This window comes from Prorops nasuta, unplaced genomic scaffold (genome assembly GCF_024137725.1).
Source record: "Prorops nasuta isolate Cenicafe-Biocafe unplaced genomic scaffold, Cenicafe_Pnas_1.2 PNAS00038, whole genome shotgun sequence".
Lineage (NCBI taxonomy): Eukaryota > Metazoa > Arthropoda > Insecta > Hymenoptera > Bethylidae > Prorops > Prorops nasuta.
This window is the reverse complement of record NW_027116835.1, coordinates 1,858,959-1,885,102: the sequence shown is the minus strand read 5'-3', so window position 1 is coordinate 1,885,102 and position 26,144 is coordinate 1,858,959. Positions and strand designations below refer to the sequence as shown.

The window sequence follows — 26,144 nt, the reverse complement described above, 5'->3', positions numbered from 1 at the left end:
GGAGTGTGTGAGTCTGTAAATGGAAAACGCCCATTGTATAACGGAGCTAATTTTCTTCATTATTTTGATGTTCTTTAACTTTTTCTCATTTCGCTATTCTGTAGAGTGTATGTAGTACTACATACTCAATACTGTGTAGTCACAGAGATGGTAACTCGACGGAAATCCCTAACCCCCTACCATGCCTATCCCTGACAATCCCTGTGTTTGAGATCTGGGGCTGGGCCCCGTTCCGCTATTGACTGCGAGACGCGAGTACTGAAAAGTTATATTTAATGTCACGCAAACTATAGATTACTAGTACTCACAGTAAATAACGGAACGCGCCCCTGGTAGGCATGGTGGGGGGCTAGAGTTTTCCCTCGAGTTACCATCTCTGTGTAGTCATGTATTACTTCCGCTTTTTCTTGAAGGGTTCAACTTCAAGTATGAGGACGAGGACGCGCCGCGTGCAAGCGGTTGATATTTCATCGTTGCTTCGACCTGAACGGCTATTTAAAATCAAAAAATGGGAAAAACAGTGGACAAATCAACAAAGAGAAAGTTTGTGAGTAAGTTAGATGAAAAAAAAAAGAAACTCTTAAACCATTCGAAAATTTCTGAAAAGGCAAAATCGAGGTCAGAAAAGTCGTTGAAAAATATTGAGGTTATAAACACATTGAAATTAGATAATGTTTCTTCGGATTTCAGTGTGTTAAGAGTGGAAAAAGCGAAAAGTACTAGTACTAGTGCATTTTCCAAAAAACTGAAAAGTAAGGGTAAAAAAGATAGTAAGAAAAAGAATGATTGTGAACCTGTGGAAAAACAAATTTTTAACTTGGAGGGAGATACTGAAGCAGAATATCATAAAAATGATAAATCTGTTAAAAAAATGAAAAAGACAATAAAGGATGGTAAACAAATTCCATCTAAAATAAAAAATTTAAACGTTAAACAAAAATTTTCAAAAAATTTAAATGAGGATATTGAAGCAACTAAAAATAAAAAGGACTTACCAAAGTTATCTCTTCAAAAAGCTAAAGAGAAGTTAACGGAAATTCCACGAAAATCCATTGAAAATATTGATATTTCTAGTATCTTGTCTATAAAACATATACAACAATCTATATCTGCAATATTTCATTTAACACAAGAGCATATAAAAAGCAAAAAAAGTCTTTTTAATGGGTCAGAATTTTGCCCTATTTTTTTACAAATTACATGTATTAGAGTACCTAAAGTACCTAGAAAACTATTACGGATGTAAGCATACTTGCTCCTTTATTTTTTCTCTTGTACATACAATATATTTTAAGATTACATAAATGATTATTATATTTTTTACCAATGGATCCTTATGATAATTTATGATTCTAATCTCTGAATGATAAAGAAATTTAAATATTTAATTTTTTTTATTCTTTTTAACATTGTTAAATAAAGTATAAATTTATTTTGTCTAGATTGTTACCATATTCTATATTATCTCCTGATGATGAAGTTGCATTATTTGTGTGCGACTTGGAGCGTGGAAGAAGAAAAGATTTTGAGCCAACTATAGAATATTATCAAGATTTACTCAAAAGGCATGGTTGCACATCTATAAAAGATATTATACCAATAACACAAGTTAAAACAGAATATGATCAATTTGAGCTGAAAAAAAAACTTTCAAATATGTATGATCATTTTCTTGTGGATGGAAGAATTGCTGGTCATATAAGTCATTTATTAGGAAGAGAATTTATTAGAAAGAGAAAAGCTCCAACTCCTATTAAAATGGAGAGTAAAGATTTAAAGCATGAAATTGAGCGTGCTTTAAAGAAAACAGTGTTACACCTCCATTCTTTTGGAGATAGTCATATAATAAATGTTGGAAATACATCTATGAAGAAAAAGCATATTTTAAAAAATATCATAGCAGCCTCCGAAGCCTTATCTAAAAATTATCCAGGTGGCTTTTCCAATATTCGCTCTCTTCGAATTAAATCTCGAAAAAGTCTTAGTATTCCTATTTATATCACACTTAGTAAGTTCATTCACTTTTATATATATTTTAATTATTCTTGCTTAATTTGTTTACTTATGGATAATTTATTTTTGTTACAGAAAATAAGAATGAAGTAAAAATACCTGTTGTTGCAAGAAAAAGGCCAAAAGCATATCATACAGTAGAGGGAGAATTAACAACATTGTCTGGAGATACTATTGTAAAAGTTACACCTGAAGGAGATGTAACTGTTGAAAAAAAAAGAGGTCAGAATTATGATAATAATGATTACATGGATATCGATGAAAGTAAGAATGATAACAAAGATGGAACTAAGAATGAAAATGAAGATGAGAATGCTGATGAAAGTATGAATGAAAATGAAGGTGACGAAGATGATGAAGATGATGAAGATGATGAAGATGATGAAGATGAATTTGAAGAGGATAATAATCAAAGGAAAACTGTTAAATAATCAAAATACATGTATATTAATATTGTGATATAAAACTGGTTTATTTAAAATGCAAACATAAATGCATTACTTTTTTAATGTGTTGCTTTGAAGGTCTTTCTTAATATAATTAATAAGGAAATTAACTTTAAAGTTTAATACAAAACTGTTTGATTTCTTTGTGATATACTTTGATATCCATTTGTTTGTGTACTAGGTATTGCTTTAGAGATTGCACTTAAGTTTAGCAAATGATTCATATGACCTGGATCTACAACTACTTCAATCTCTTGAAAATTTTCCAGCCTTTGAACATCCCTATCATTTCTTAATTTTGTATTTGGTAGTTTACGTATTTTAATGATTTGGTCTGGTGTGAGATTTAATTCGTTACAACAAATTTCAGTAAGACCTTGGAATGTTAAATCATAGGGCTTCAATTCTGTTTCTATGAAGTCTGGATCTAATGCATTGGCAATGCGTATCTTTAACACAAGATCTGAAAAATAGCATATTTGATATAATAGACGAATTGTGGTTACTAAAATGATTTATTCGATTGACCTAACCATTTAAAGACACGTTGACTGTTTTCTTATTTGAGTTCACAATATCCATTTTGCTGGTGACTGCATTATAAAGAACTAATTCAACTTTACTTCGAATCTGAACTTCCCAGACTATATTAATAAAAAGCAGTTTTTGATAGCTATTAAAGGATGAACATTACTTGAATTACTTTATTTATACGATTCATATTTAATTATGTTTGACAAAAACCTATATCAACAAAAACCATGTATTTTACAATTGAAGCTAGGTGGAATACAGTACATATGTAGTAATGTACATACAGGATGCGTTCGTTTATTAACTGCGAGTACTAAGACTCTACAATGTAATGTCACGTAAAATATAGGTTTTCAGCACTGGCATGTTGATAATTGAACGCAGCCACATATGTACACTACACTGGCTGCTTTCCAGTTAGACTGAAAATCGACACAGTCAGACACAATCGGACACAAATGTACATTTTGAGTGACATGCAATGTACCATTTGTGTCCGATTATGTCTGACTGTGTCGATTTTCAAGCTAACAGCAGAGATGAAACGGGAGATTGCTCATGCGGTAGTGTGCAATTTAACCCAAAATCTTTTGGGGAAGTCTGAGCTACTCTATAGAATATATGAAAGTGATGTAAAACCACCGGAAGTCTATTAGATGCGCGTAAAATATGCGCAGATAACTATGTTGTGTTTATGTAATCAGAAATGTCAATCGTGCAAGCAAACCCGTTGAGCGGAGATAGGTTATGAGTCAAGTTTACTAAAAAACAGCAAGGAGAACAATTTTAATTCTAACCCAAAAAGAAATGCTATCATCGAAGTATCAGATACGTATTAATGTTATATATACATATATATTTGTATAATAAGAATGAGATACTTTGTGAAAATTTTTCTGATTTCAGATAAACTATTATAAATATTGGAATAGGAGAATAATCGTTTTGTTCTTTTCACCATTAAATGTGCTGGAATACATTAAGGAAAATGTCATATTTCTTACAGCAACCCTCTTTTTCAATATGAGGTATGTTCAGATCTCATAGGGCTTTCCCTCTGCTATATCATCTGCATTGAGTTGGACTAAGCGCAATGGGTATTTTGTAAGATTATTCCATTACGTAAGGCCTTTATTATATTTTATATTTACAAATGCAGTGTTATGCTAAGTCATATTGAAATCAAATTATCATACTGACAATTAGGTCATGTGCAATTTAATTGTTTCACAGGTAAATACAGTGTTATGCTTGGTTATAATTTTGCCTGTGTTTGCATAGAGTAGTCTAAATTAGAAATTACTTTGAGGAAATTTCTAGTTACACTTGGTGCAGTTTGACGTAAGAATACAGTTTGAATAAAAAAGAAAAAAATGTTATCAACTAATAATATGCCTGAGTATAAGGTGGTACAATTAGCAGTAACAGCCTTTACTTGCACGCCCTTTCAATTCATAATAATAAATAGGCAAATTGAATTATTATTTGGATAACTGATTATCAGAGTTTATTTAATAAGAAAAATCTACTGCGCTTTGACATGAATGCTATAAGGTAACAACGTATGCTCTATTTCTTATATTTACTTATTTTTCTTACAGCGAGATGAATAACTATGTGGTATGCATTATTCTTGTTATGAATATGAGGATTTGTGAAATCTGCTTTGTTTATAGAGGTTAAAAGAGAATCGAATTTATAAATTGTACAGTATTCTGCCCTGCTGCACCAACCTTCGAAGAAATATTATTTGAAAATCTTCTGTGTTTTATTTTAGATTGTAAATGTCCATGACAAGTACATGATTTATTTTCAAGTGAATTAAATAAGGATAATGCGTTTTAATGCTTTAAGTATTAATGTACCTTCAATATTTAGAGTTTCGGAAGAAATTTCTACCAAAGTGATATCATCTTGGATTGATTTTCTCAAAATGACACAATGTTGGATAAGAGTAATTGATACAAATTATCATAAATTCTAATTATCTAAGGAGAATAACAATATTCAGTCAAGACTTTTGACATAAATCTAATAAGAAGCTGTGCTATAATGGTGTATCAAAGATTCAAATTCGGAACTATACTGTGTAATACGAATTATTAATAAAATCTCAAGGGTTTTTAGAACAAATGGTATGTTGCAAAAATTTTCTTATTTAAATCATATTTTTATTTCTTTACTGCCCCATAGACCTAATGGTACCTTCACCTATTTAACGTTAAGTTAAGAATTTGTTAAATCAGCGTTTTAATGATTAAGATATAATTGTTTGGTAAATTGTTCAGTCTTCTGTCCTTTTGTTGAAATTGAAAATATCCATAACCAGTGTTTGCACAAACGAATTTAACGATAGAAATATATTTTAATGTTATATGAATTAATTAATCTTAAATATTTGTAGCTTATACGAAGAGATTTCTATGAAAGTCAAATGAACATATTAAGCTGTATTTCTTGAAGCAAATATATTGTATAAGAGTGTTAGTAATACAAAATACATGAGAAATTATTTATTATTAAAAATATCAATCATTTTTGTAAGAGATACGTATTTGTAATTTCCAAAAGAAACAAATATATTATACAGGTATAAATAAAATCTAATCAAATGTATGTTTTTAATAGTAACTATTTCAAATTAAAGTGTATAAATAAGTAATCTGATGGTTTTACAATATAAATTAATTTAAATTTAATAATAACAAGCCTTTCAGGTTTCCAAGCGTCAACTTTTTAATTTTTGATGAATCAATATTTTTAAATAATAATTCTGAAAATTGAAAAAAAAAACATTTTTTTATCAATATAGTTAGAAAACGAAATAAATTTATTTATTACTATGCTAAAGGACTATACAAATTAATTACCTTGATTCTTTAAGAGTTTTTTAATTTGCAATATAACGGTTTGATTTAATAAGACAGATGTATTGATAAAATTATGAATGTATTGCAATTTCTCCTTTTCAGATGTGCATCCTGCTAATGATTTTTCTAAAAAGGCCCAACCGCCTTCATCGTCCAAGAGCCAATTTTGAAACGAGCGGGAATATTTTCTCTTATGCACAATATTTTTGCCGTGGCCTCTATCAATTTGGGCAATCTCAATGTTATAAATCTTTATTAATTCAATCAGCTTTTCTGAAAGTAAAAGTTTATTTATTACAAAAATAAGGTTTCAACATGGTTTTCCCAGATAATAAAATTATTTCCAACGACATAACAATTATCAATTTTGTTACAGGAGCTGTATTAAGTAGCAAAAGACTTTGCACAGAGCTTATAGTGATATTAGTCCTTCGTACAATTTCCTATGCACCTTAGAAAAAATGTTGCTCCCGTCCGTTTTGAAACAAAGTTTTCATCGCCAAAACTTACAGTATGTTAAGTATTTTTTTATCTCTGGAGCACGTTAAGATGGATATTTCATTATAATAATCGCGATCAAAAGTAAAATATTTCTATTTAACGTTAAATAATATATTATTATAATATTTTGAGAAGCTCTTGATATAAATTTACCTAATATGAATTAAAAAATAGTGTATTTCATTTCAAACATTCGAGATGATGGTCACTTGATTGAAATTCTTTTTTATTTTCTTTTAATGAGGTAGCTTTTATCTCAAATTTCTTTTCACAGTAACGTTTGTATTTTTTTTTATGTTTTCTTAAATCGATTGAAATGATTCGTCCTTGTCGTAAGATGAAAGAATTTCAACGCTATAATAATAATATATAATAGTTACCGTACAATACTTTATCTACTTTGTGATTGTAGCAATAATGGATATTACTCAATCCTAAGTACTCTTAGATCGAGTGATAACTCTGTTTTATAATGAATTGCGATACGATAGCCTTAGTTTAAGTGGGAAAACTTATGTAATACTTTTCCAACGTTATAGAAATATTAATTAAGAGCCCATTTCCATAAAGTTTTTGCCAATTTATATATGCTATTATTAAAATAATTCATAAATTCAAAGAGTGATATTTCAAAAGAACGCATCAAAAATCGCTTTTATTTTCCTCCTCGATTCCCGGATCTATTTTTACAGAAGCATTTAGAAAATATGCTGCACATCCAAACTCTTCTCTTTTAATATTATTTATTACCATGGAAAAAAGGTTTAAACGAAGGTATAGAATGCTCTACTATATATATGATTATTCTTAACGTATACATACCAACAAAATTACCAAGAGTGGGATGAGACCCCATTTTTTCTTTTAAAGTTTTGTGATACCTTTCTTGGCCATTATTTGTAGTATCATTTACTCGATAAATAGAAAACACCTGTACACCTATTTGCTTCAACCAGTAATTTTTAAAATAATTAAAAAAATTGTAATAATTTTCAAAAAGTTTTCGTTCTGCCATCGTTCTCTTTACAATTTCCACGAATTCTTCTTCAATATTATTCGCAGGCAAATAAGCTAAATTGCATATTTTTCTAAATAATACAATAGCTTTTGTCATTTCTTCAATGTTAGCGTTTGGTTTCGAAAAAATGTTGTTTTTCTTAGCTTTTTTTTTTAAGCTCTATTTAAAATTTAAATATATAGGCAAATTATAATATAGATCTATAAGTGTTAATTATATACAATTGATAATATAATAAAGAATGAAGCAAACTTGGAGAAAATGGAATAGGCATCCAGTGATAAGACAGCCTTGAAAGACTGTTTTAATTGCATTGTGCAATCCAGTTTCGAAATCACATATGCACAGCAGGGGCTCCAAACGTGTCATGATTTTTTCTCTTATAAATTGGAAAATTTGTATATAACTCCTTTCGAATTTGTTGGACATGAGAACCCAGATGATTGGCACAAACTGTTAAAACAGGAAGCAGATATGAAGAAAACCTTTTTTAAGCACACAAGATATTAAACCGATGGAATAAAGTATTTTTAATTACCTTCTCATTATATTTAGCCATGATTGTGAGCAGTTGATACACGTTGTCAATTATTGGCGTAGTATCGAATGTTGCATCGATTGAAAATATCGTACAACATTCGAATTTTTTAATAAACTGCTTATCTGCTAGAACGACCGAAACGTTCTCCTTTCCATGTTCAAATTGGAAAACATTAATTTTATGCAATTTACTATTTAAATTAAATTTCAACAATTGTTTCCATTTTTCTCCATTCATTATTTTTTCGCACTCTTTTAAGCTCTTGGGATTTTTAACAGGTTTCTTTAATCTCCAATTATGCAAAGTACGCCTTATCTTTTTATATGGTATATTAGCTGCTTTAGTAGGGTTTCTGAAAATATAAAACGTATATTAATAATACAAAATAATTAAAAAAGAAATATTATGTATCCCTTACCTGATTGCCACAGAATTATATACGGTTTTCGGTGTTCCTACGTCTCTATTAACGGCTTTAAACAATTTTTGACGAAACTGCGCTATTTCTGCAAAATTATTAGGTTTCTCGTGGTTATGCTCTTTCATAGATTTAAATTGACCGTCCACGAGTTGTGCGGTAGCCGAACAAAGTTTGTTTCCACACCTTAAGTACCTATTAACAATTTTTTAATTAAAACTGATTTTAATCATATAATCTACTCAATATTGAATATTTATGAAATAATTAATAAAATTTCAAAAGTTCAGGTTAAACAGAATTAAACATTTTTATTATTAATAATTGACAAAGTACTTTCGTATAAATTTACTTACGTTATTAGATTTCCCTTTTTATTCTTGTATAAATGTTTTTTATAATAGACATACATATCAGGGTATAAAACTGTAGGCATTAATTTTTTATTTCGATTATCCATATTTTTAATGGGGATACAAAATATATCGGACGTTAATCATACGTTTCATAACACGATTTTAAATCGATCTCTTGACATATATAGAGATAACTTCATAGTTTGAATTAGTTACTTATTTTCTATAAAATCCTTTATCCCCATTAAAAATATGGATAATCGAAATAAAAAATTAATGCCTACAGTTTTATATCCTGATAAGTATGTCTATTATAAAAAACATTTATACAAGAATAAAAAGGGAAATCTAATAACGTAAGTAAATTTATACGAAAGTACTTTGTCAATTATTAATAATAAAAATGTTTAATTCTGTTTAACCTGAACTTTTGAAATTTTATTAATTATTTCATAAATATTCAATATTGAGTAGATTATATGATTAAAATCAGTTTTAATTAAAAAATTGTTAATAGGTACTTAAGGTGTGGAAACAAACTTTGTTCGGCTACCGCACAACTCGTGGACGGTCAATTTAAATCTATGAAAGAGCATAACCACGAGAAACCTAATAATTTTGCAGAAATAGCGCAGTTTCGTCAAAAATTGTTTAAAGCCGTTAATAGAGACGTAGGAACACCGAAAACCGTATATAATTCTGTGGCAATCAGGTAAGGGATACATAATATTTCTTTTTTAATTATTTTGTATTATTAATATACGTTTTATATTTTCAGAAACCCTACTAAAGCAGCTAATATACCATATAAAAAGATAAGGCGTACTTTGCATAATTGGAGATTAAAGAAACCTGTTAAAAATCCCAAGAGCTTAAAAGAGTGCGAAAAAATAATGAATGGAGAAAAATGGAAACAATTGTTGAAATTTAATTTAAATAGTAAATTGCATAAAATTAATGTTTTCCAATTTGAACATGGAAAGGAGAACGTTTCGGTCGTTCTAGCAGATAAGCAGTTTATTAAAAAATTCGAATGTTGTACGATATTTTCAATCGATGCAACATTCGATACTACGCCAATAATTGACAACGTGTATCAACTGCTCACAATCATGGCTAAATATAATGAGAAGGTAATTAAAAATACTTTATTCCATCGGTTTAATATCTTGTGTGCTTAAAAAAGGTTTTCTTCATATCTGCTTCCTGTTTTAACAGTTTGTGCCAATCATCTGGGTTCTCATGTCCAACAAATTCGAAAGGAGTTATATACAAATTTTCCAATTTATAAGAGAAAAAATCATGACACGTTTGGAGCCCCTGCTGTGCATATGTGATTTCGAAACTGGATTGCACAATGCAATTAAAACAGTCTTTCAAGGCTGTCTTATCACTGGATGCCTATTCCATTTTCTCCAAGTTTGCTTCATTCTTTATTATATTATCAATTGTATATAATTAACACTTATAGATCTATATTATAATTTGCCTATATATTTAAATTTTAAATAGAGCTTAAAAAAAAAAGCTAAGAAAAACAACATTTTTTCGAAACCAAACGCTAACATTGAAGAAATGACAAAAGCTATTGTATTATTTAGAAAAATATGCAATTTAGCTTATTTGCCTGCGAATAATATTGAAGAAGAATTCGTGGAAATTGTAAAGAGAACGATGGCAGAACGAAAACTTTTTGAAAATTATTACAATTTTTTTAATTATTTTAAAAATTACTGGTTGAAGCAAATAGGTGTACAGGTGTTTTCTATTTATCGAGTAAATGATACTACAAATAATGGCCAAGAAAGGTATCACAAAACTTTAAAAGAAAAAATGGGGTCTCATCCCACTCTTGGTAATTTTGTTGGTATGTATACGTTAAGAATAATCATATATATAGTAGAGCATTCTATACCTTCGTTTAAACCTTTTTTCCATGGTAATAAATAATATTAAAAGAGAAGAGTTTGGATGTGCAGCATATTTTCTAAATGCTTCTGTAAAAATAGATCCGGGAATCGAGGAGGAAAATAAAAGCGATTTTTGATGCGTTCTTTTGAAATATCACTCTTTGAATTTATGAATTATTTTAATAATAGCATATATAAATTGGCAAAAACTTTATGGAAATGGGCTCTTAATTAATATTTCTATAACGTTGGAAAAGTATTACATAAGTTTTCCCACTTAAACTAAGGCTATCGTATCGCAATTCATTATAAAACAGAGTTATCACTCGATCTAAGAGTACTTAGGATTGAGTAATATCCATTATTGCTACAATCACAAAGTAGATAAAGTATTGTACGGTAACTATTATATATTATTATTATAGCGTTGAAATTCTTTCATCTTACGACAAGGACGAATCATTTCAATCGATTTAAGAAAACATAAAAAAAAATACAAACGTTACTGTGAAAAGAAATTTGAGATAAAAGCTACCTCATTAAAAGAAAATAAAAAAGAATTTCAATCAAGTGACCATCATCTCGAATGTTTGAAATGAAATACACTATTTTTTAATTCATATTAGGTAAATTTATATCAAGAGCTTCTCAAAATATTATAATAATATATTATTTAACGTTAAATAGAAATATTTTACTTTTGATCGCGATTATTATAATGAAATATCCATCTTAACGTGCTCCAGAGATAAAAAAATACTTAACATACTGTAAGTTTTGGCGATGAAAACTTTGTTTCAAAACGGACGGGAGCAACATTTTTTCTAAGGTGCATAGGAAATTGTACGAAGGACTAATATCACTATAAGCTCTGTGCAAAGTCTTTTGCTACTTAATACAGCTCCTGTAACAAAATTGATAATTGTTATGTCGTTGGAAATAATTTTATTATCTGGGAAAACCATGTTGAAACCTTATTTTTGTAATAAATAAACTTTTACTTTCAGAAAAGCTGATTGAATTAATAAAGATTTATAACATTGAGATTGCCCAAATTGATAGAGGCCACGGCAAAAATATTGTGCATAAGAGAAAATATTCCCGCTCGTTTCAAAATTGGCTCTTGGACGATGAAGGCGGTTGGGCCTTTTTAGAAAAATCATTAGCAGGATGCACATCTGAAAAGGAGAAATTGCAATACATTCATAATTTTATCAATACATCTGTCTTATTAAATCAAACCGTTATATTGCAAATTAAAAAACTCTTAAAGAATCAAGGTAATTAATTTGTATAGTCCTTTAGCATAGTAATAAATAAATTTATTTCGTTTTCTAACTATATTGATAAAAAAATGTTTTTTTTTTCAATTTTCAGAATTATTATTTAAAAATATTGATTCATCAAAAATTAAAAAGTTGACGCTTGGAAACCTGAAAGGCTTGTTATTATTAAATTTAAATTAATTTATATTGTAAAACCATCAGATTACTTATTTATACACTTTAATTTGAAATAGTTACTATTAAAAACATACATTTGATTAGATTTTATTTATACCTGTATAATATATTTGTTTCTTTTGGAAATTACAAATACGTATCTCTTACAAAAATGATTGATATTTTTAATAATAAATAATTTCTCATGTATTTTGTATTACTAACACTCTTATACAATATATTTGCTTCAAGAAATACAGCTTAATATGTTCATTTGACTTTCATAGAAATCTCTTCGTATAAGCTACAAATATTTAAGATTAATTAATTCATATAACATTAAAATATATTTCTATCGTTAAATTCGTTTGTGCAAACACTGGTTATGGATATTTTCAATTTCAACAAAAGGACAGAAGACTGAACAATTTACCAAACAATTATATCTTAATCATTAAAACGCTGATTTAACAAATTCTTAACTTAACGTTAAATAGGTGAAGGTACCATTAGGTCTATGGGGCAGTAAAGAAATAAAAATATGATTTAAATAAGAAAATTTTTGCAACATACCATTTGTTCTAAAAACCCTTGAGATTTTATTAATAATTCGTATTACACAGTATAGTTCCGAATTTGAATCTTTGATACACCATTATAGCACAGCTTCTTATTAGATTTATGTCAAAAGTCTTGACTGAATATTGTTATTCTCCTTAGATAATTAGAATTTATGATAATTTGTATCAATTACTCTTATCCAACATTGTGTCATTTTGAGAAAATCAATCCAAGATGATATCACTTTGGTAGAAATTTCTTCCGAAACTCTAAATATTGAAGGTACATTAATACTTAAAGCATTAAAACGCATTATCCTTATTTAATTCACTTGAAAATAAATCATGTACTTGTCATGGACATTTACAATCTAAAATAAAACACAGAAGATTTTCAAATAATATTTCTTCGAAGGTTGGTGCAGCAGGGCAGAATACTGTACAATTTATAAATTCGATTCTCTTTTAACCTCTATAAACAAAGCAGATTTCACAAATCCTCATATTCATAACAAGAATAATGCATACCACATAGTTATTCATCTCGCTGTAAGAAAAATAAGTAAATATAAGAAATAGAGCATACGTTGTTACCTTATAGCATTCATGTCAAAGCGCAGTAGATTTTTCTTATTAAATAAACTCTGATAATCAGTTATCCAAATAATAATTCAATTTGCCTATTTATTATTATGAATTGAAAGGGCGTGCAAGTAAAGGCTGTTACTGCTAATTGTACCACCTTATACTCAGGCATATTATTAGTTGATAACATTTTTTTCTTTTTTATTCAAACTGTATTCTTACGTCAAACTGCACCAAGTGTAACTAGAAATTTCCTCAAAGTAATTTCTAATTTAGACTACTCTATGCAAACACAGGCAAAATTATAACCAAGCATAACACTGTATTTACCTGTGAAACAATTAAATTGCACATGACCTAATTGTCAGTATGATAATTTGATTTCAATATGACTTAGCATAACACTGCATTTGTAAATATAAAATATAATAAAGGCCTTACGTAATGGAATAATCTTACAAAATACCCATTGCGCTTAGTCCAACTCAATGCAGATGATATAGCAGAGGGAAAGCCCTATGAGATCTGAACATACCTCATATTGAAAAAGAGGGTTGCTGTAAGAAATATGACATTTTCCTTAATGTATTCCAGCACATTTAATGGTGAAAAGAACAAAACGATTATTCTCCTATTCCAATATTTATAATAGTTTATCTGAAATCAGAAAAATTTTCACAAAGTATCTCATTCTTATTATACAAATATATATGTATATATAACATTAATACGTATCTGATACTTCGATGATAGCATTTCTTTTTGGGTTAGAATTAAAATTGTTCTCCTTGCTGTTTTTTAGTAAACTTGACTCATAACCTATCTCCGCTCAACGGGTTTGCTTGCACGATTGACATTTCTGATTACATAAACACAACATAGTTATCTGCGCATATTTTACGCGCATCTAATAGACTTCCGGTGGTTTTACATCACTTTCATATATTCTATAGAGTAGCTCAGACTTCCCCAAAAGATTTTGGGTTAAATTGCACACTACCGCTCATGCGAGGTCCCGAGGCAATCCCTACCGGTAGGCGGCGCTGGTGTTGGCAAACGCGTGTCTCAGGTCCATCTAACCCCTAACGCCATCTATCGGAAGAGACCACGAAGCACGAGCGTTAAGCTTAGAATAGGGTAAAACATATATGCATTGTTGCCAGAAAGCGGAATAAAGAGAGAGCGGAGATATTTTCTCGGACCTCTCTGTCTTTCTCGCTGTTAGCTTCTAGCAGAAGAGTCGAGGCAAAATCTTTCCGTTTCGCTTTGCCGAAAATCTACCAATATTCGATGTCATTTATATTTGCAGGCCAATGCCTTTATACATGATTTTCTCAGCATATTTATTTATCAGCATTGACTTATTTAAATCAATAATAAATTAAGGAAATGCGTATTTGATATATAATAATTATTTTAACTATAATTTCATCGTTATATTTCGCTTATTTCCGTAAAATCTGCATTTCTTTAGTTTATTACTGATTATTGTAAGTCAATGGCAATTTAAAAAAATTTAATCTTAAAAAAAAAAGAAAAGTACCGATCAGGAATCGAACCCGGACCCACGAATCGCCACGCGATTACCTTACCGCCTAGACCACGAGGCTTCTTCAGTGCACCGTAAACAGATAGTCTTTTTAAGGGCTTGAAATCTTCTATTGAACCATATAAATAAACGAAGAACCGACATCTTTATTCATTATTATTCTATAATAATGGTACACAAATTAAAGAATAATTATATAATGTAGATTTTCAAAAGCTTTTCCAATAACCAAGAACGGAAACTGCGAGCGTTGATTATTTATCTTCGTTCTTGGCTATTGGAAAAGCTTTTGAAAACTATTCAAAATATAATTATTCCTTAATTTGTGTACCATTATGACAGAATAATAATGAATAAAGCTGTCGGTTGCTCGTTTATTTATATGGTTTAAAAGAAGATTTCAAGCCCTTAAAAAGACTATCTGTTTACGGTGCACTGAAGAAGCCTCGTGGTCTAGGCGGTAAGGTAATCGCGTGGCGATTTGTGGGTCCGGGTTCGATTCCTGAACGGTACTTTTCTTTTTTTTTTTAAGATTAAATTTTTTTTAATGGCCATTGACTTACAATAATCAATAATAAACTAAAGAAATTCAGATTTTACGGAAATAAGCGAAATAAACGATGAAATTATAGTTAAAATAATTATTATATAACAATTACGCATTTCCTTAATTTATTATTGATTTAAATAAGTCAGTGCTCATAAATAAATATGCTGAAAAAATCATGTATAAAGGCATTGGCCTGCAAATATAAATGACATCGAATATTGGTAGATTTTCGGCAAAGCGAAACGGAAAGATTTTGCCTCGACTCTTCTGCTAGAAGCTAACAGCGAGAAAGACAGAGAGGTCCGAGAAAATATCTCCGCTCTCTTTATTCCGCTTTCTGGCAACAATGCATATATGTTTTACCAGAGATGAAACGGGAGATTGCTCATGGCATTGTCCTAAAATAATCCTTGCCGGTAGGCGGCGCTGATGTTTGTTAGAAGTTGAAAATTCCATAAAACCACTAACGTCATCTGTCGGACGCGAATGGAAAGCACTTTGTTAGGCACACACACCATTACTGTGGTGCGAATGCGTGTGCAACCTCCTTCGGTTACCATCGCTCAGCTTCGGACATCTTCGCTATACATCGAGTTCGAGAGAGAACGGCATAGTTTTATCGGATCTCTCTCTCCCTCTCGATCTAACTTTCGTTTAGCCGAAGAGCCGAGTAAAATTCCTTTTCGTCCTGCTAGGCCAGGCGATAGAGCATTTTTGCATGACATAAATACTAACAGCAAACCGCCTGTGCGATTATATAGAAGGGGGTGCGTAGATTAATGGCTATTTTAAATCTCTATTGACTGGCCTATTGAGGCTTCTGCTCTTAATCGTTGCAAGCATTAACACACACACATGCGTGCAACTACGTTAATTATTAATTATCAACATATTATAATTCTTCGCAGGGTCAAAACTATTCTTAAATTTAAAATTTCTATGAAAGAATGACAAAAATATATTTTTCTAGGAAGGTAATTTTTTCGAGGTACCTTCTCTCCTCTAGATCCATTGCTTTTTGCTAAATCAGGGGCACCTCGCGAAGGCTATTGCAATGGTCTTGAACGGAGCAGAGGCTATGTTTGTTCCTTTTTGCTTGATTTAAGTTTTAATTTATTTTTAATATACAAATAATTCATATATATTTAGAAAGAAAAAGGCAAAAACGAACAAAACTCATTGCGCGTAACTCCGTTCCTGAGCATGTTTGCTCTTACCCCCTGGAAGGGAGGGGAAGGGTAATAAAATTTGGAAATGGGAACCTGAAAAAGAAAGCCTACCTATCACCGAAAGCTATAACGCCTACCTATAGTACGCAAAGCTAAAAAGCCTACCTATATCGAAAAGCTAAACCTGAAAGAAAATACACACGCACGCAAAATATGATAACGCAATTGAAGAACCTGAAAAGAAAACACACGCACGCAAAATATAATAACGTAAACGAAGAACCTGAAAAGAAAACACACGCACGCAAAATATAATAACGTAAACGAAGAACCTGAAAAGAAAACACACGCACGCAAAATATAATAACGTAAACGAAGAACCTGAAATGAAAACACACGCACGCAAAATATATTAACGCAACGAAGAACCTGAAAGAAAAAAACACACGCACGCAAAATATAATAACGCAATGAGAACCTGAAAAGAAATCCTGCCTAACACCGAAAGCTATAATGCCTACCTAAAACGCAAAGCTAGGGGGCCTACCTATATCGGAAAGCTAAACCTGAAAACACAAGAAAAAAAGAAAAATATGGTTTTAACCGAAGAAGGACCGATTGGAAGCTACCGGTAGCTTCTCTCGGTCATTCTTAGGTTAAATAAATAAAATCCACAGTTTTACCCGTGGGACTCACTCGTTCGGCGAAAATCCAACGATGGTCGAGCTGCAGTCTGCGGGAGATGACGACGATGACGGAAACGGCACTCCCGATATTTAAATAATTGTATTATTTCGACGCGGCGCGACGCGCACTTTTTAAACGAGACTACATACGCGACGCGGATATTTAAACAAATTAAAAATCGCGGACGCGGAAGATTAAAAATTGCACTCGCGACGCGAAAGTTTCAAACTGTACTGCGAAAAATCGGGTTTAAAAATTCACTCCGCGACGCGGACGTTCGATTCGCGCACTTACACCTCAAAGTGAGGTCGCCCACTATAACAAAAAGAAACAAAAAGAACTCCATGTTATTAAATTCTATCTATTTGATTGTAATTGGATGTTTATTTCTAGCTTGAAAAGAAAAATAATGTACTTACAGGCTATGAGAGTCCTTGAGGCTGTTGCCCTTGGCCGCTGCATCCACCAAAACGATGCACTACCACAACACTCGCGCCGCGCACTGTCTTTATTTTCGATTTTTTTTCGAACGTAAATACTTTAATTTTAATCACACTATGCATATTTCACTATTGTATTCATTTAATTAAACCCGCACTGCGAAAAATATCCTCAATTAATGAATCATTTTTCATTATAACAATGGTTAAGTTTCGTTAATATAACAAATAAATTCATCGATTTAATAACGAATAGTTCATTACGTACTAAACTATTCGTTAAATGAATCAATGTATTTCTTATATTAACTCACTTTTTTCATTCTTATAACAAAAACTTGTTCAATTATTTCAGTATTTTATGTGGGGTATAATTAAAGAATCACAATAATAAAACTACACTTGTGTGATTAAAATAAAGTATCTTTAATTATTATTATTCGCGAATAATTAACTGGTTGTCGATGATTACGACGAAAAAAAAACCGGCGCGCGCGATTCACCGACAACCACCACGTGTAGATTCGGAAACTGAACTGCCACTTTTGACAAGCAACGTGCTCGTCCAGAAGTGACGTAATCGAATCTGATTGGCTGGAGATTTGGCTACGCCAATCAGTGCGATTACTGACTTTCGGTTTGGATGATTTAAAGATGGGAGCCATTTTGGATTTAAAATGGCGACTGCTGATTAATTATCTGCATTTTTATAACCAATCAGCGATCAGCATTCTAAATTCAGCAAACAATTAAGCATTAAGCGTGTTTAGACAGCTTAGCACTGTGATAGCGCTGCTTAAAATTAAAATGCGCCATGATTGATCTCGAATTAACAGAATTGACCAATCATAATATAGCGTTAAGGTATTTGGATTGCTAATAAAAATGATTTTCTTAAAATGAAACCAGGCTAGCAATTGGCTAGTTTTACTGGCAAGTCCATTTAGGCAGACACTATGCAAAAAGTATCAGGCAAACGCCGCATAAAGCTAAAATTATTCTTAATTTTGTGGCTTGTCCTTTCATAGAATGAAAAAAGGCCTATTTATTCTTAAAGGGATCCTTCAGGCTCTCGTCGTAAGCCGCAATAATGAAAAGATGAAACGACTTGAATGTTAATCTACACATAACGTCGTATCATTGCCCAAAAGTTTCAACTTAATAGGTGCTTTCGAGGATTCCCTTAAAAATAGACAGAAAATAAATTTTATACATAGGCCAGGCGATAGAGCATTTTTGCATGACATAAATACTAACAGCAAACCGCCTGTGCGATTATATAGAAGGGGGTGCGTAGATTAATGGGTATATGTTTTTCACTCGAGTTTCGTGTCCGGCTAATTGTTATAAACCATTTAATGCCAAAAAATCGCATTTTTTTCAGTTTTTTGCTTGTAACTTTTTATCTAATGGAGCAATCTTAATGCCCCCGCGAAATAAAATGTAGAGCATTAAAATACGAAGAGATTGCCGGATCAAAAGTCCTGATCGGATAATTAGCAGCGGGGAAAAATCGGAAAAACCGGAAAATTAGGCGTTTTTTCAAAAATTCATAACTCGGCCATTTTTTGAGCTGGAGCACCGGGCTTTTGGGAAAAAGTAGAGAATTGTAGGTAGTTTATGTGTGCAAAACCCTATTACTGTGAAACAATTACTTTAGTCATAGCAGCAGTTTGAATTTTCGAGAGCGCGATTTTCGAGCGAGGCTGTATGAAATTCTGTTGGGGTGATTTTAATTTTGAAACCAGATTTGAAAAGTTGACATCGTGCCCTACAAAACTGCAATTTCAGTTTTTCGATAAAATGCTTGTAAGTGGGTGAAAAAGCTACGTAAAGTCGGCGAAAAACGGCCGAGCGCGCTCGCGCGGTCGAGGAGTGGAGGACCGACCGGCGGCGGCGGGGAAGATATATGCGCGCTCGGCCGTTTTTCGCCGACTTTACGTAGCTTTTTCACCCACTTACAAGCATTTTATCGAAAAACTGAAATTGCAGTTTTGTAGGGCACGATGTCAACTTTTCAAATCTGGTTTCAAAATTAAAATCACCCCAACAGAATTTCATACAGCCTCGCTCGAAAATCGCGCTCTCGAAAATTCAAACTGCTGCTATGACTAAAGTAATTGTTTCACAGTAATAGGGTTTTGCACACATAAACTACCTACAATTCTCTACTTTTTCCCAAAAGCCCGGTGCTCCAGCTCAAAAAATGGCCGAGTTATGAATTTTTGAAAAAACGCCTAATTTTCCGGTTTTTCCGATTTTTCCCCGCTGCTAATTATCCGATCAGGACTTTTGATCCGGCAATCTCTTCGTATTTTAATGCTCTACATTTTATTTCGCGGGGGCATTAAGATTGCTCCATTAGATAAAAAGTTACAAGCAAAAAACTGAAAAAAATGCGATTTTTTGGCATTAAATGGTTTATAACAATTAGCCGGACACGAAACTCGAGTGAAAAACATATACCCATTAATCTACGCACCCCCTTCTATATAATCGCACAGGCGGTTTGCTGTTAGTATTTATGTCATGCAAAAATGCTCTATCGCCTGGCCTATGTATAAAATTTATTTTCTGTCTATTTTTAAGGGAATCCTCGAAAGCACCTATTAAGTTGAAACTTTTGGGCAATGATACGACGTTATGTGTAGATTAACATTCAAGTCGTTTCATCTTTTCATTATTGCGGCTTACGACGAGAGCCTGAAGGATCCCTTTAAGAATAAATAGGCCTTTTTTCATTCTATGAAAGGACAAGCCACAAAATTAAGAATAATTTTAGCTTTATGCGGCGTTTGCCTGATACTTTTTGCATAGTGTCTGCCTAAATGGACTTGCCAGTAAAACTAGCCAATTGCTAGCCTGGTTTCATTTTAAGAAAATCATTTTTATTAGCAATCCAAATACCTTAACGCTATATTATGATTGGTCAATTCTGTTAATTCGAGATCAATCATGGCGCATTTTAATTTTAAGCAGCGCTATCACAGTGCTAAGCTGTCTAAACACGCTTAATGCTTAATTGTTTGCTGAATTTAGAATGCTGATCGCTGATTGGTTATAAAAATGCAGATAATTAATCAGCAGTCGCCATTTTAAATCCAAAATGGCTCCCATCTTTAAATCATCCAAACCGAAAGTCAGTAATCGCACTGATTGGCGTAGCCAAATCTCCAGCCAATCAGATTCGATTACGTCACTTCTGGACGAGCACGTTGCTTGTCAAAAGTGGCAGTTCAGTTTCCGAATCTACACGTGGTGGTTGTCGGTGAATCGCGCGCGCCGGTTTTTTTTTCGTCGTAATCATCGACAACCAGTTAATTATTCGCGAATAATAATAATTAAAGATACTTTATTTTAATCACACAAGTGTAGTTTTATTATTGTGATTCTTTAATTATACCCCACATAAAATACTGAAATAATTGAACAAGTTTTTGTTATAAGAATGAAAAAAGTGAGTTAATATAAGAAATACATTGATTCATTTAACGAATAGTTTAGTACGTAATGAACTATTCGTTATTAAATCGATGAATTTATTTGTTATATTAACGAAACTTAACCATTGTTATAATGAAAAATGATTCATTAATTGAGGATATTTTTCGCAGTGCGGGTTTAATTAAATGAATACAATAGTGAAATATGCATAGTGTGATTAAAATTAAAGTATTTACGTTCGAAAAAAAATCGAAAATAAAGACAGTGCGCGGCGCGAGTGTTGTGGTAGTGCATCGTTTTGGTGGATGCAGCGGCCAAGGGCAACAGCCTCAAGGACTCTCATAGCCTGTAAGTACATTATTTTTCTTTTCAAGCTAGAAATAAACATCCAATTACAATCAAATAGATAGAATTTAATAACATGGAGTTCTTTTTGTTTCTTTTTGTTATAGTGGGCGACCTCACTTTGAGGTGTAAGTGCGCGAATCGAACGTCCGCGTCGCGGAGTGAATTTTTAAACCCGATTTTTCGCAGTACAGTTTGAAACTTTCGCGTCGCGAGTGCAATTTTTAATCTTCCGCGTCCGCGATTTTTAATTTGTTTAAATATCCGCGTCGCGTATGTAGTCTCGTTTAAAAAGTGCGCGTCGCGCCGCGTCGAAATAATACAATTATTTAAATATCGGGAGTGCCGTTTCCGTCATCGTCGTCATCTCCCGCAGACTGCAGCTCGACCATCGTTGGATTTTCGCCGAACGAGTGAGTCCCACGGGTAAAACTGTGGATTTTATTTATTTAACCTAAGAATGACCGAGAGAAGCTACCGGTAGCTTCCAATCGGTCCTTCTTCGGTTAAAACCATATTTTTCTTTTTTTCTTGTGTTTTCAGGTTTAGCTTTCCGATATAGGTAGGCCCCCTAGCTTTGCGTTTTAGGTAGGCATTATAGCTTTCGGTGTTAGGCAGGATTTCTTTTCAGGTTCTCATTGCGTTATTATATTTTGCGTGCGTGTGTTTTTTTCTTTCAGGTTCTTCGTTGCGTTAATATATTTTGCGTGCGTGTGTTTTCATTTCAGGTTCTTCGTTTACGTTATTATATTTTGCGTGCGTGTGTTTTCTTTTCAGGTTCTTCGTTTACGTTATTATATTTTGCGTGCGTGTGTTTTCTTTTCAGGTTCTTCGTTTACGTTATTATATTTTGCGTGCGTGTGTTTTCTTTTCAGGTTCTTCAATTGCGTTATCATATTTTGCGTGCGTGTGTATTTTCTTTCAGGTTTAGCTTTTCGATATAGGTAGGCTTTTTAGCTTTGCGTACTATAGGTAGGCGTTATAGCTTTCGGTGATAGGTAGGCTTTCTTTTTCAGGTTCCCATTTCCAAATTTTATTACCCTTCCCCTCCCTTCCAGGGGGTAAGAGCAAACATGCTCAGGAACGGAGTTACGCGCAATGAGTTTTGTTCGTTTTTGCCTTTTTCTTTCTAAATATATATGAATTATTTGTATATTAAAAATAAATTAAAACTTAAATCAAGCAAAAAGGAACAAACATAGCCTCTGCTCCGTTCAAGACCATTGCAATAGCCTTCGCGAGGTGCCCCTGATTTAGCAAAAAGCAATGGATCTAGAGGAGAGAAGGTACCTCGAAAAAATTACCTTCCTAGAAAAATATATTTTTGTCATTCTTTCATAGAAATTTTAAATTTAAGAATAGTTTTGACCCTGCGAAGAATTATAATATGTTGATAATTAATAATTAACGTAGTTGCACGCATGTGTGTGTGTTAATGCTTGCAACGATTAAGAGCAGAAGCCTCAATAGGCCAGTCAATAGAGATTTAAAATAGCCATTAATCTACGCACCCCCTTCTATATAATCGCACAGGCGGTTTGCTGTTAGTATTTATGTCATGCAAAAATGCTCTATCGCCTGGCCTAGCAGGACGAAAAGGAATTTTACTCGGCTCTTCGGCTAAACGAAAGTTAGATCGAGAGGGAGAGAGAGATCCGATAAAACTATGCCGTTCTCTCTCGAACTCGATGTATAGCGAAGATGTCCGAAGCTGAGCGATGGTAACCGAAGGAGGTTGCACACGCATTCGCACCACAGTAATGGTGTGTGTGCCTAACAAAGTGCTTTCCATTCGCGTCCGACAGATGACGTTAGTGGTTTTATGGAATTTTCAACTTCTAACAAACATCAGCGCCGCCTACCGGCAAGGATTATTTTAGGACAATGCCATGAGCAATCTCCCGTTTCATCTCTGGTTTTACCCTATTCTAAGCTTAACGCTCGTGCTTCGTGGTCTCTTCCGATAGATGGCGTTAGGGGTTAGATGGACCTGAGACACGCGTTTGCCAACACCAGCGCCGCCTACCGGTAGGGATTGCCTCGGGACCTGGCATGAGCAATCTCCCGTTTCATCTCTGCTAACAGGAAAGCAGCCACTGCCAGCGTTGCCAACTCCGCCAGTTTGTTTATACTACGCTGTACAGTAATGTCAGTGATGCTAGAATCAAGCTTTTAACAACGAAAATAAAGTTAGCCGCTAGCCAGCAGCAGGATAGAAAATTTGAAGGGAAGGGGTACATATCTTTTCCCTTCAAATTTTCTATCCTGCTGCTGGCTAGCGGCTAACTTTATTTTCGTTGTTAAAAGCTTGATTCTAGCATCACTGACATTACTGTACAGCGTAGTATAAACAAAATGGCGGAGTTGGCAACGCTGGCCACTGCAGCCAGACTGCAGCCTCTGGCAGTTCTGAAATCTGACTTCAGGCCCTCTTCTGGCCTCTACAGGCAATTGATCAGGTTATATTTTGACTAACTTCACTCTGTACCACCGTAAAAGCAACTGGCAAAGGGTGAGTTACGTCCGTGAAGTTTGCATACCGGGACGTTGACACTTTACCACCTAATACCGCAATTTTTTGTCTACAGAGTTGATAGCACTGAGAGCACAAAGAATGTTATTCAAGATAAAATCCATTCCATTGTATTTTAAAAGATTGTTGAATTATAAATTGAGAAATGTTCAAATTCACAATATAAACACACCGCGCGCACTATGCACTGACGTTTTTCATGAATTTTTCACTTATTTCGCTATATTTTGATTGATTATTGAATTAAAAACTATAAGAAAAGCACGAATATAAATCACAAAACGCCGCGCGCACTACGCACTTACGTTTTTTATGAATTTTTAATTTAATTTGCTGTATTTTGGGGGATTATTGATTCAATAACTAAGAAAAGCACGAATATAGATCACAATCACTACGCACGCATTGGGCACTGACGATATTCGCAATTTTTTAACTTATTACACTGTATTTTAAGACATTATTTCATGATAAATTGATAAAAGTTCGAATTCGGATCAAAAACACATCACGCGCACCAGGCACTGACGTTTTTCACGAATTGTTCACTCTTTTCACTGTATTTTGGAAGATTCTTGCATGGATTTAGAATGAAGAGAAGCACGAATTTCGCTGAATTCTTTGAAGAGAAGCGTGGAAAGTGCACCGGGGCGCGCGAAAAGTGAAAAAAGTGAAAAAGGCCCGGTCGTCCCCGTCGCCGTTAGGAAAATTCGAAAGGCCCGTCGCGGCGTCCGAATCGGCAAACCAAAATAAACATGGCGGAAAGCGGCAAGGCGGTTGGTGGGGAGAGGGTAGAAATACATATATCAACATAGATTAAATCTGCTTTTATACAAGAATAGTGAAAGTAAACATAAATATAAAATTTAGAAAAAAACATGTACTGTTTATCCTTTTTGTTTCAAAATTGAAATGTTATATTAAATATTAATTTGTAAACATTCTCGAAACGAGTAGCTTCATTTTACAGAGAATTTTATCAAACTTTAATACATTTACGTCGGTATTCGAACTCATGCTTTCCTTCATCCACCTTCATCCAGCGGCGCGGTATTATCGCTTATTTAAATCAAATCCAAGTGCGAGTCACCGGTAGGTGGTTCACGCGACATAATGAAAGCAAAGTTGGTGAATAACCGGTGGTACACACCGGGTTAAACTTGTTAAAACAAAATAAAACAATCGAAATCCGTCGAAAACTTTTTAAATTATGTGTCACGCCAATTTGCAAAAAGTCGATTTGATGAAAACACGATTAAAGTTTTCATTAAGATCAAAAAAGTAATGCACTTTGTGTAGGTAGTACTGTATGTAACATTGCGTATAGCTATCCTTCCATATCTACTAAAATTTAATGTGTTGTAGAATTTAAAATATTGTGTGAAATAATACCTAAAATGTCTCAAAACATTGTTTGTTAAGTCCATTTTTTATCATTAAGTTTTATTTATCATTGACTATTATATTTTTTCCAGATAATTATCAATTTTTGAAGACGTTACTATACTTCAGTATCGGATAAGATGTCCCACGAAAACACAGACGATAAAAATCTTAATCTTATATATATATATATATATATATTACTCTCAATGAATTTTGTAATTTGTTAATTTGTTTTCGGTAATTATTATTGGACAATATATATGTAACATGGAAAAAGTAGAAACGAAGACAGGATCTAATTCTGTACTTTCGATGAATGGGTTCATGAGCTTTCTGCTGACATTTCGGAATATAATAATTATACACTTTCAACAGAAGTTTGACAATTTATTGTTTAATTATTTATTTTAATTACACTTTATGCAAAATAAATAATATATTCATATTTTTACTACAAGGACATATCTATCCATGCCAATCCTTGATATACACCAAAAATTGGGATACAAAATTCCATCTCTTATATTCAATTTTTTTTTTGGATTTCTACAATTTTATTATCATGAAAAAACTTGTCAAATTTTAGTTTAATCATGACTAAATGCTCTGAAAATAGTAAAACTATCTTTGCAAAATTCTTTTAAATTTTTAATTATTTTTATGAGATAAAAATTTATTTATTAATTAGTAATGTTAACTATTCAATGTACTCGAGCACACTGAATTAAAACAACAAAATATTACGTCCTCTAACATATCGAAAGCTTTAATTTTGTTGGAAGAAACCCGCAGAGACTATTTTGTGGGGATAATGAAAAAAGCTATTTGATAAAATGGAAGTGGTAAT

The 26,144-nt window shown here is 32.5% G+C and overlaps 6 protein-coding genes across 9 annotated transcripts; 3 read left to right on the top strand and 3 right to left on the bottom strand.

The window, feature by feature from the left end:
• The first annotated feature begins 414 nt into the window (after positions 1–414).
• On the top strand, positions 415–2,531 carry LOC136783850 (ribosomal L1 domain-containing protein CG13096). 2 transcript variants are annotated; one of them, XM_066744167.1, is made up of 4 exons: positions 415–618; positions 691–1,242; positions 1,443–2,008; positions 2,089–2,531. In XM_066744167.1, the coding sequence occupies exons 1-4, from the start codon at positions 509–511 to the stop codon at positions 2,442–2,444; spliced, it is 1,584 nt and encodes a 527-aa protein (XP_066600264.1). In that variant the 5' UTR covers positions 415–508; the 3' UTR covers positions 2,445–2,531. The 2 variants fall into 2 exon arrangements, with proteins under 2 accessions (XP_066600264.1, XP_066600263.1); XM_066744166.1 differs by having other exon boundaries at positions 415–1,242; positions 2,089–2,529.
• Positions 2,461–23,876, bottom strand: LOC136783851 (putative ANKRD40 C-terminal-like protein). Of its 3 annotated transcripts, none has more exons than XM_066744170.1 (3): positions 23,855–23,876; positions 2,993–3,203; positions 2,461–2,922 (listed from the first exon to the last, which is right to left on the bottom strand). In XM_066744170.1, the coding sequence occupies exons 2-3, from the start codon at positions 3,039–3,041 to the stop codon at positions 2,579–2,581; spliced, it is 393 nt and encodes a 130-aa protein (XP_066600267.1). In that variant the 5' UTR covers positions 3,042–3,203; positions 23,855–23,876; the 3' UTR covers positions 2,461–2,578. The 3 variants fall into 3 exon arrangements, with proteins under 3 accessions (XP_066600267.1, XP_066600266.1, XP_066600265.1); XM_066744169.1 differs by lacking the exon at positions 23,855–23,876 and adding an exon at positions 3,278–3,359; XM_066744168.1 differs by lacking the exon at positions 23,855–23,876 and having other exon boundaries at positions 2,993–3,254.
• LOC136783898 (uncharacterized) lies at positions 5,666–7,233 on the bottom strand. Its single transcript, XM_066744247.1, has 3 exons — positions 7,187–7,233; positions 5,864–6,136; positions 5,666–5,766 (listed from the first exon to the last, which is right to left on the bottom strand). The coding sequence occupies exons 1-3, from the start codon at positions 7,218–7,220 to the stop codon at positions 5,678–5,680; spliced, it is 396 nt and encodes a 131-aa protein (XP_066600344.1). The 5' UTR covers positions 7,221–7,233; the 3' UTR covers positions 5,666–5,677.
• LOC136783929 (uncharacterized) lies at positions 7,229–8,801 on the bottom strand. Its single transcript, XM_066744299.1, has 6 exons — positions 8,698–8,801; positions 8,342–8,536; positions 7,921–8,275; positions 7,635–7,835; positions 7,296–7,541; positions 7,229–7,249 (listed from the first exon to the last, which is right to left on the bottom strand). Exons 1-6 carry the CDS (start codon positions 8,799–8,801, stop codon positions 7,229–7,231), a joined length of 1,122 nt encoding a protein of 373 aa, XP_066600396.1.
• Positions 8,950–10,522, top strand: LOC136783928 (uncharacterized). The gene is made up of 6 exons (XM_066744298.1): positions 8,950–9,053; positions 9,215–9,409; positions 9,476–9,830; positions 9,916–10,116; positions 10,210–10,455; positions 10,502–10,522. Exons 1-6 carry the CDS (start codon positions 8,950–8,952, stop codon positions 10,520–10,522), a joined length of 1,122 nt encoding a protein of 373 aa, XP_066600395.1.
• On the top strand, positions 10,518–12,085 carry LOC136783897 (uncharacterized). Its single transcript, XM_066744246.1, has 3 exons — positions 10,518–10,564; positions 11,615–11,887; positions 11,985–12,085. The coding sequence occupies exons 1-3, from the start codon at positions 10,531–10,533 to the stop codon at positions 12,071–12,073; spliced, it is 396 nt and encodes a 131-aa protein (XP_066600343.1). The 5' UTR covers positions 10,518–10,530; the 3' UTR covers positions 12,074–12,085.
• Positions 23,877–26,144: the final 2,268 nt, after the last annotated feature.